The sequence below is a fragment of the Lipotes vexillifer genome, unplaced genomic scaffold, assembly GCF_000442215.2.
Source record: "Lipotes vexillifer unplaced genomic scaffold, Lipotes_vexillifer_v1.1 scaffold240, whole genome shotgun sequence".
NCBI lineage: Eukaryota > Metazoa > Chordata > Mammalia > Artiodactyla > Lipotidae > Lipotes > Lipotes vexillifer.
Window position 1 is genome coordinate 8,768,365 of NW_006797481.1, and position 8,949 is coordinate 8,777,313.

General features: G+C 46.4%; 1 protein-coding gene across 1 annotated transcript in view; it reads left to right on the forward strand.

The window, feature by feature from the left end:
• The window catches only part of LOC103069064 (guanylate cyclase 2G-like), a 38,659-nt gene that overhangs the window by 17,145 nt on the left and 12,565 nt on the right, over nucleotides 1–8,949 (forward strand). Inside the window, 6 exon segments of the mRNA XM_007469645.1 lie at nucleotides 166–303; nucleotides 837–920; nucleotides 1,559–1,663; nucleotides 2,197–2,268; nucleotides 6,476–6,688; nucleotides 8,297–8,435. Coding sequence (XP_007469707.1) covers nucleotides 166–303; nucleotides 837–920; nucleotides 1,559–1,663; nucleotides 2,197–2,268; nucleotides 6,476–6,688; nucleotides 8,297–8,435 — 751 coding nt within the window.

Here is an 8,949-nt window from a genome sequence, read left to right on the forward strand (position 1 = left end):
TTCAGCACTCACACTTTGGGTTAGAGAAATCAGGGTTTGAGTCCTGACTCTCATTTACTAACTGCTATTAACCTTGGCGCTAATTTTCCTCATCTATATAAGGCATAGTCTCATCAGTACTTGGTCATCCTACTGAGAGCAGCTGAATCGTGTCCTGTTTTGCAGCCATCCCAGAGAGGCACACCTGTGTCGAGAGGGAACAACAGTAACTCATCTAGTGTGATGATTTGTGGGGACTTCAGCTCCTTTGTTGAGAACCAGCAGGGCAGAGAGCTATTTTATGCCCCAGTAGGGCTTTGCCGGGTAATTCAGAGGGCAGATGTGTGACCTTGAACTAGTTCCCTAAACTCAGGGATCCCACCTGGAAATGGGCTAATCACCCCCCCACCCCCCACCCCGCCTTGCAGGGCTGTACTGCCTGTTAAATGAGGTCTCCTGTGTTGAGCAGCTAGCTCAGCTCCCGGACACAGCACGGGGCCACCCGAGGGCTGATTTGAGCAGGGAGGAGCTCAATGATCCCTTCTGTAGGTGGGTTTCTTGCCAGTCTTCCTGCCCCCCTTCCTAGCTCTTTCTGAGCATAGTTTTTTTCTGGATCAGCCTGGGTGAAGAACATTCCGCTTTGGGAGATCAGCTCGGTGCTTTGTGACCGCCTGGAGGGCTGGGATAGGGAGGGTGGGAGGGAGGGAGACGCAAGAGGGAAGAGATATGGGAACATATGTATAACTGATTCACTTTGTTATAAAGCAGAAACTAACACACCATTGTAAAGCAATTATACTCCAATAATGATGTTAAAAAAAAAAAAAAAGAACATTCCGCTTTGTCTCCGGTTCCAGGGAAACCATGTGGCCATCTGTGATGTTGGTGACCAAGCGCGAGCCTGGGTCAGGAAGCCGTCTGTGCTGCAGGAAATCCGGCTGGTGAGGCCCCCAGCCCTGGGAGGAGGCAAAGCCTTGCTGCCCTCTGCCTTGCCTCTGCCAGCTCCCTGTTCCCACCTGGGGTGCTGGTGGCCTTCACCCCAAAGGGCAATGGTGGGAAGCTGCTTCCCTTAACTTGGCCCATGACCCCCACCCCCCAAGAGCCCAGACTTTAGACCTCAGACCCTTATGCCTGACCCAGGCACCTGCATCCTGGGAGCTCTCCTAGCCTGTTCTTTGCCTTTAATTCTTCCTGGCCTTAATTCTGTCTCTTCAGTCTTTGTGTCTGTATCTGTCTCCCTCGAAGCTGGTCCTTGCAGGGGAGTCAGGTTCATGGGGTCCACTTCTTCAGTTAATCCCCGTTACTCTGGGGGACTTTGATCGTGCCTCTGGTTTATTTGCTGGAGGCAGACTGCCTGGATTTACCTCCCAGCTCAGCCACTACTAAGTTGTATGATCTTTAACACATTAATTTATCTTTTGAGGATCAGTTTCCTCATCTGTAAAATGGGAGAAGTCATAGTTCTTATCTCACAGGGTCTTTGTGAAAAATAGCTGAACGTGTGTAAAGCACCCAGCATTGTCCCTAGGGCAGAAGACACATTATAATCATAAGCTATTATTACCATTATTATTTTCAGATGTATGAATTAAGGCATGAAAACATTGTTCCCTTCTTTGGTATTTGCACAGAATCACCCAACATCTGCATTGTCACCCAATATTGCAAAAGAGGAAGCCTTAAGGTAAGTAAACTAGTAAATCTTACCTCAGGTTTGATTAGTGGCAGCTAATAAAGAAGCTTATCAATGCTTTTGCCCCTTCATCCAAGAACAGCTCCTCTTTGGTTTAATTTCAAGACCTGAATTATCTTGCTGGGCTGCCTGCAGGGGATGAAATTAGCAGCGCAGTTGCCAAGTGTCTGGTCTCTTTGTTCTGGGAAATTGTCTGAGCTTGGTTTCATCTCCTAAGATGTCATATCTACATCTGAATTGTGTTCCTGGGCCCATCTTTCCCGTGGTATGTGACCACCAGCTTTATGTCAGGAACAAGGAGGTATCTATAAAACTCAAGACTGCGTAACTTTCTCAATATTGAGTCAGGTTATGGTTTCTTCCAAGAAGAGTTCCGGTTACTAGACTTAGAGTTCTCTGCCTCAGGTTGTATCATTTCTGCTCAACATCATCCAAAGCATTAGTATCAAATCCACTGAACCCGCGAAGATCACTGTGCTTCTGGGTGAGTCACTGGTGATGTTTCAAGTAATTGTGTTTTCTAGGATGTTTTAAGAAACTCAGGCAATGAAATTGATTGGATATTCAAGCTCTCATTTGCATATGACAGAGTCAACGTTGAGTATCACATAAACCCGTGTAAAGAACAAATGCTACTAGTGTTCTTGAGGGGACCAAGCTAATGACCTGGGAATGGGTCCTGGTGGGGAAGTCACTCACTCTGACACATGGCAGCAGGACAAGGCTGGTTGTCATCTGTCAATCAACAGTCCGTCCATCAATCAACATTCCCATCCATCAACTGACAGACTCCTATGGGCAAGACCCTGCCTGGGTGCTGTGAGGGATACATGGGTGAAATGTAAACTCTGCCCTCCTAGGTTTTAGGGCCAGTGACTCCTTGAATGACTGTGGCCAATTACTTCCCCTCTACTGGTAACAGCAGATGTGGTGAGCCTAGAAAGAGCAGCTGGATTTTAGCCCAGGCTGAGGAGAGCATCCTCAGAATGCTGGTCCATACCGACATGGCCCACCCGACTCATTTCCCATGTGTGAAATAGGGATAATAATAGAGCTACCTTATATTTTGTTGTGCTAGAAAGTATCTGAGCCTATCTACCTAATTGGGTCAAACAGGATTCTGGGCATGGTGGGCACAGAGGAATAAGTCTTATTGTCCTATCCCCAAGGAGTTGAATCCAGTGGGGCCAGCTTGGGAAGGAGCTTTGGAGAGTATAATACTCTTCTTGAGTTAGGGAGGGGCCTTTGTTTCTAAGTGAGAGAAGTCTTAATAGATTAAGAGGATGAAGGACCGTCTGGCGTGCAAGTTGTATTGGTGATTTAAACCCTGGCTCTGCCATGTACTGACCAGGTGACGTTAACTACCCTGACCCCTAGTGTCCCTGTGTGTAAAATGAAGATAACAATAGTACCTGCCTCGTGGGGTTGTTGTGAGGACTAAGGTATGTAAGTTGCTTAGCACCATGTCTACCCCATAACAGGTATCTAGTAAATGTTAATTGTTAGTATTAGCAGGAGTATAGTGTTACTACTATCCCAGAAAACCCAGTTTCTAGTACTAAAAACCACACACTTCCTTATTTATTCACCCAACAATCTTATGGAGTAAGCCTGCACTGTCCAAATATGGTACCACCGGCCACATGTGACTACTGAACACTGACCATGTGGCTAGTCCAAATTGAGATGTGCTATAAGTATAAAATCCATGACAGCTTATGAAGATTAAAAAAAAAAGGAATGTAAAATATCTCACTAATACTTTCAGGTTGATTACATGTTGAAATAAGATTTTTAATACATTGGGTTATATAAAATATATTATTAAAAGTAATTTCACCTGTTGAACTAAAAATTAAACATTATACATGTGCTTACATTGTATTTCTATTGGACAGTGCTCTTAATAATTAGCAATTAACTCCGTTGTTAATTTATCCTTATCTCCAATATTAATAGTATGAATTCTTACTCCCTTTTCAAAAGGGGAAAAAAAAGAGGCTTAGTGAGGTGAAGTAACCAGCCTAACTGGTAAGAGGCTGATTGGGATTTGCAGCCAGTCTGTCTCCAAAAGCTGAATTCTTTCTTCCCTGGAAGTACCAGAGAGCACAGATATGGGATCCAGAGGTAGGAGCTCTGTGGGCCAGCCTCAACTTTCCAGCAGGAAAACAAATGTAGCTTCAGACACGTAGGTAATAGAACTGGTGAGCCTCTAATGGTTCTATTTGTTCTCAGACAACAGAATACATAAAGTCAGACATTTCCATCAAGATAGAAAAATATAATAGAACAAAACAAAGAGATGGGGCTTCCCTGGTGGCGCAGTGGTTCAGAGTCCGCCTGCCGATGCAGGGGACACGGGTTCATGCCCCGGTCCGGGAAGATCCCACGTGCCACAGAGCGGCTGGGCCCGTGAGCCATGGCCGCTGAGCCTGCGCGTCCAGAGCCTGTGCTCTGCAACGGGAGAGGCCACAACAGTGAGAGGCCCGTGTACTGCAAAAAATAAAACCCCAAACAAACAAACAAACAAAAAAACACAAAGAGATGTGTGCCATCTCTTGCAGAGGACTACATTCCTAGGATTCCAAGCATCCTGAAACATGTTATTTTTGTCCTAATGGAAGGAGCTCCGCTAATATACCTGGATGTCAGGGGTGGTCAGCAGCGACCAGAATGTGGAACGTCTCATGCCCGGGTGGGACTGGCACTAGCAGGGGCAGGGACAGTCGTGTGTGTCAGGGAGAGTCCTGTGGAATGGAAAGGTCTCCAAGAGGTCAGAGAGAACTCTGGCTTGGACACAGGTCTCCCCAGATTTCAAGACCAGACCTCTCAGCCTGTTGGAACCTTGCTGGAAACATTCCAGAGGGAGCCCCACCCAGGTCCTTCCTGTCTGGTTAAGTGAGTTGTGTTTCCAAAATGTGACTCAGCTTTGTCACCTCAAAAACAAATACACAGATTGATAAAGGAACACGGCCTCCTGATTTTTTAGGGGGTGAGGTGGGAGTGGTGTACCCACTGTCCTGAATGTTTCCTTATTGCTTTCTGTATTAGCCTGTATTTCTAATGCAATATTAGCTCAGGGTTCTTGCTAAAGCCGACAATGATTCAGCCTGTCGTCACTGCTGGAGGAAGAGGTGAGTCCCAGAGCCAGTGCCCAGGAGGCCCAAGGACCCAGTCTCTGGGTGCAATAGTCCATTCAGGGGCTCTCCTCACATTCCTCCTTGCTGGGCACTGAGGGCCGGTGACTTCTCGTAACCACACTGTGTGACTCAGGCTGGACTTGTGATTCATTTAACCTGGCAATGGTGCCAGAAGAATAGGTACGCTTCTACCTACCCTCTTCCTCCCCCACCTTCCTCTTACAGTCACCCAGGGCACCAGAAACAGTACAACTAGTGGTTTAGAAGTGGCTGGGCTTCAAAGGCAACTGGATCTGGGTTTGTCTCCCAGCTCTGTCCCCACTCCCTGGGAGCAGTTTAAAACCCTGAGTTCCTTCATTGTGAGAGATCCCCACTCCCTGCCCTCATCTCCTTGCTAAATAAGAATCATCCCTGCCTTGAGGACGGAGCTCCCTCAGCCAGCCTTCAGATTAAGCCCTCTTCCTCCATTCTGATCACTCACCTCCGCACGCAGGCTTGGTTTGTGTGAGAGGTAATCTGCACACAAAGGTATATCTGGGCCCTAGCATTGATATATTCTTTTTAAGCTCCCCAGGTGATTTTAATGTGCAGCCAAGGCTGGGAACAATTGACAAGGACAGGTCTTCTCAGACTAAGAAGCACACGCATTTCCTGGGGACCGGGTTAAAATGCACAGTCTGATCCAGTAGGTCTGGGCAGCGCCTGAGATTCTGTATTTCTGCCAAGCTCCCAGGTGATGCTGCTGCTGCTGTTCCCTGGGACATCTTTCAAGTAGCAGGCGTCTAAGGCAGACCCATTTCACAGATGGTGAAATTGAGGCCCCCAGGTGATTTGTTTGAAGAGACTGACTGGTAAACTCTAGCCTTGAGCACATCTTCTGACTCTAGAGTTTGTTCTGTCCTCTTTATAAATAATAGTGCTTCATTACTGCATACAAATAATTGACGTAACCTCTTAAGAACACAGTGAATGACATGAGAATTTTTCAATGTTCCTCATTTCATTGCCTCTCCCTGTGAAGTGCTCAAACAGGACCCTTAAGTGCATGTAATAAATATAATATTCTACATACTATTATATGTAGATAGTAATGGAATATAATCCTCAATATGTAGGTAATAAAATAATATTTTTAATTGCATAGTGTTGTTTCTAGATTGTTGATATCCTTTATTACATTCATACAAATTTTTCATTATAATTTGTAGCAATCTTTACTTTGTGTCAGGCACCATGTCTGGTGGTTCGCATGTATTATTACATTTAATCTCCATAGCCACCCTGAGAGGGATTATCGTCATCTCCATTTTGACAAGAAGACAAGGTTTACAGGGAAAAGTAACTTGCCCTCTACTGTGTAGTAGAGCTGGGATTTGAACCCCGGAGTCTGACCACGAGGCTACATTTATTTTAAGCTGGCCTTGCATTTGTGGCTCCACATGGAGGGGCCAGAAATAGTTTTCTCCTTTTTGGGTGTTCCTGCCCAGGGTGACCCCCTGGGCGCAGGGCTGTGTTAGTGGCTCTTGAACAAATGAACGTGAAGATGGGCATGTCTCCCGCCATGGGTCTGTCTGTTTCTGTCCATCTGCCTCTGTGTCTCTGTTTCTTCCAGCAGCGTCCGCTGGCACCTGCTCTGATTCATTTGCTCATTTCCACTCTTCAGGGCTTGCTGTTCCTCCACAGGAGCCCACTGGGATCCCTTGGCAACCTGAAGGCTTCCAACTGCCTGGTGGACAGATGGATGCAGGTGAAGCTGTCAGGATTTGGGCTGTGGGAGCTCAAATATGGCCAGACGTACAGAAGATATAACGAGAGAACGATGGACCGCTCGGGTAACCGTTGGCAGATCTTGCACCCACTAGCTGTCAGGAGAGGGGTAAAGGGCTCCTTATCCCACCTCTGCTTTCTGAGGCTCACGTGCACGGGTACCTGCAGGTGGGCCTTCCTCTGGGGCTGATGGTATGTGGTTATTCCAGCCACCCAAGGAGATGAGAAAAAAATAACACCCACGAGTGGCACGAGTCCATGGTGGGGTGTCTGAGTTAGGAGACTAGTTCCCACCCTGGCTTAGCTGGGTGACCTGAAGCGAGTCACTGCCCTTCTCTTCAGTCCTCCGTGTCTCCTTGCGTCTTCATCCTGTGTTCTCAGCGGAGAAGGCGCGACCTGCCAGGCACCTTACAGATGATGAGCTCAGTAGTTCTCCAACCTCTCCACGCTCTGGTATCACTTGAGAAGCTTTAAAAAATATGCAAGGGGGCTGGGTCCCACCCCATGCCAACTGAATCAGAATTTATGAAGAAGGGGTCTGGGCATCAGTATTTTATTTATTTATTTGTTTGTTTGTTTACTTATTTATTTGGCCACACTGGGTCTTAGTTGCAGCATGCGGACTCTCAGTTGAGGCACGCAAGCTCTTAGATGCGGCGTGCATGCGGGATCTAGTTCCCTGACCAGGGATCGAACCCGGGTCCCCTGCATTGGGAGCGTGGAGTCTTAGCCACTGGACCACCAGGGAAGTCCTTGTATTGTTTTCTAAAAGCCTCTCAAGTGATTCTGATGGGCATCTCAAGATCAGACCCACTGCCCGGAGTCCAACCCTCTTTTACATGTGCACGAATTGAGACTCTGCGACTCTTCCTACTTGTCCAAGTTACTGAACACACCTGAGTCTCACCTTGCACTGTCCTGGGCCCTGGTGAGCCCAGTGCCCTCCACCTTGACTGCCTGTCTCTGAAGCAGCACACTCCCAGCAGCTTTGCTGTGTGTACATGGGGAGGTTTCTATAATATGGGGGCAGGATGGTATCTTGCAGAGAAAGGCAAAAGGGGGAAATTTTGAAAACCTGCTAGCAGCCACTTCTATCTCTCCATCCCCCAATATATTTTCTTTTCATGATTATAACCTATAATGATATAAACCTATAAACCTCACTCCCAAAGAAATGTAGGTTTATAAAATATCAGAATACATACATCTGTAGAGACAGAATACAGATTGGTGGTTGGCAGGACATGGGAGGTGGGGGAAATGGGGATAAACTGCTTAACGGGCTCAAGGTTTTACTTTGGGGTGTTAGAAATGTTTTGGAACTAGGTCGAGGTGGTGGTTGTACAACATTGCCAGTGTACTAAAGGCCACTGGATTGTTCGCTTTCAAGTGGTTAGTTTTATGTTCTATGAATTGTTAAATTATTTTTTTACTGTAGGCCATATAGAAAGGGAAAATGAAAAGGAAAGCCACCTGTAATTGCACGGTTGTGAGTTAACTGCTGTTAACATGTTAGTGCAGGATCATCCTGATTATTTCCTCCATAGTCACACACACGGACCCCCAAGCGTGTGAATATGGAGAAAGTCTAGAACCATCAGGGCTGACTTCTCAGGGGCTGGATGCTTTCACTGCTCCTGTGCTTCCCTGAGAAAAAAGGAGCGGCTTTTCCAGTTCCACCCGGCAGCTCTGCCGTTTGACATCCTCGGCTTTGCAGGGCTCTGCTGGTCGGCTCCCAGAGGTGCCCCTGTCGGGCACCCTGAAGGGAGACGTTTACAGCTTTGCCATCCTGATGAGGGAGCTGATCCACCACCAGCACCACGAACATTTTGATGATCAAAACCTGGCACCAGAGGGTAAAGCTGGGAGAGACTCCTTGGCTGGCTTTTGTCATTCGGGCTAGCTTTTAAATGCTTGTTTTTATTGTTTTGTTAAATGTTTATTAATTTAGAATCTATTCCATTCTTATTTTTTATTTTTAACATTCATATATATTTTTTTAAAGAACTAGAAGACAAATTGCAGTTTGGTTACCAAAAAAAAAAAAATCAAGAAACTCAGAACTATATAATTTATTCAATTAAGAGCAGCCAGAACAGTTCTGTTACAAAATGAGTCAGATTGTGTCACTTCTCTACTCAAAATCCTCCCTTGACTTCCCATCTGGGGAGTCAAAACTAAGTCCTTACAACAGCCTGGAAGATCACTGGAGGCCTCTGATGGGGCCTCTGTGACTTATATTAGTGTCCTAGGGCTGCTGTAACAAACAACCCCAAGCCTGCTGGCTTGAAACAACAGAAATTTATTCTCTCACAGTTCTAGAGGCTAGAAGTTCAAAATCAAGGTTCAGCAGGGCTGAGCTCCCTCTAG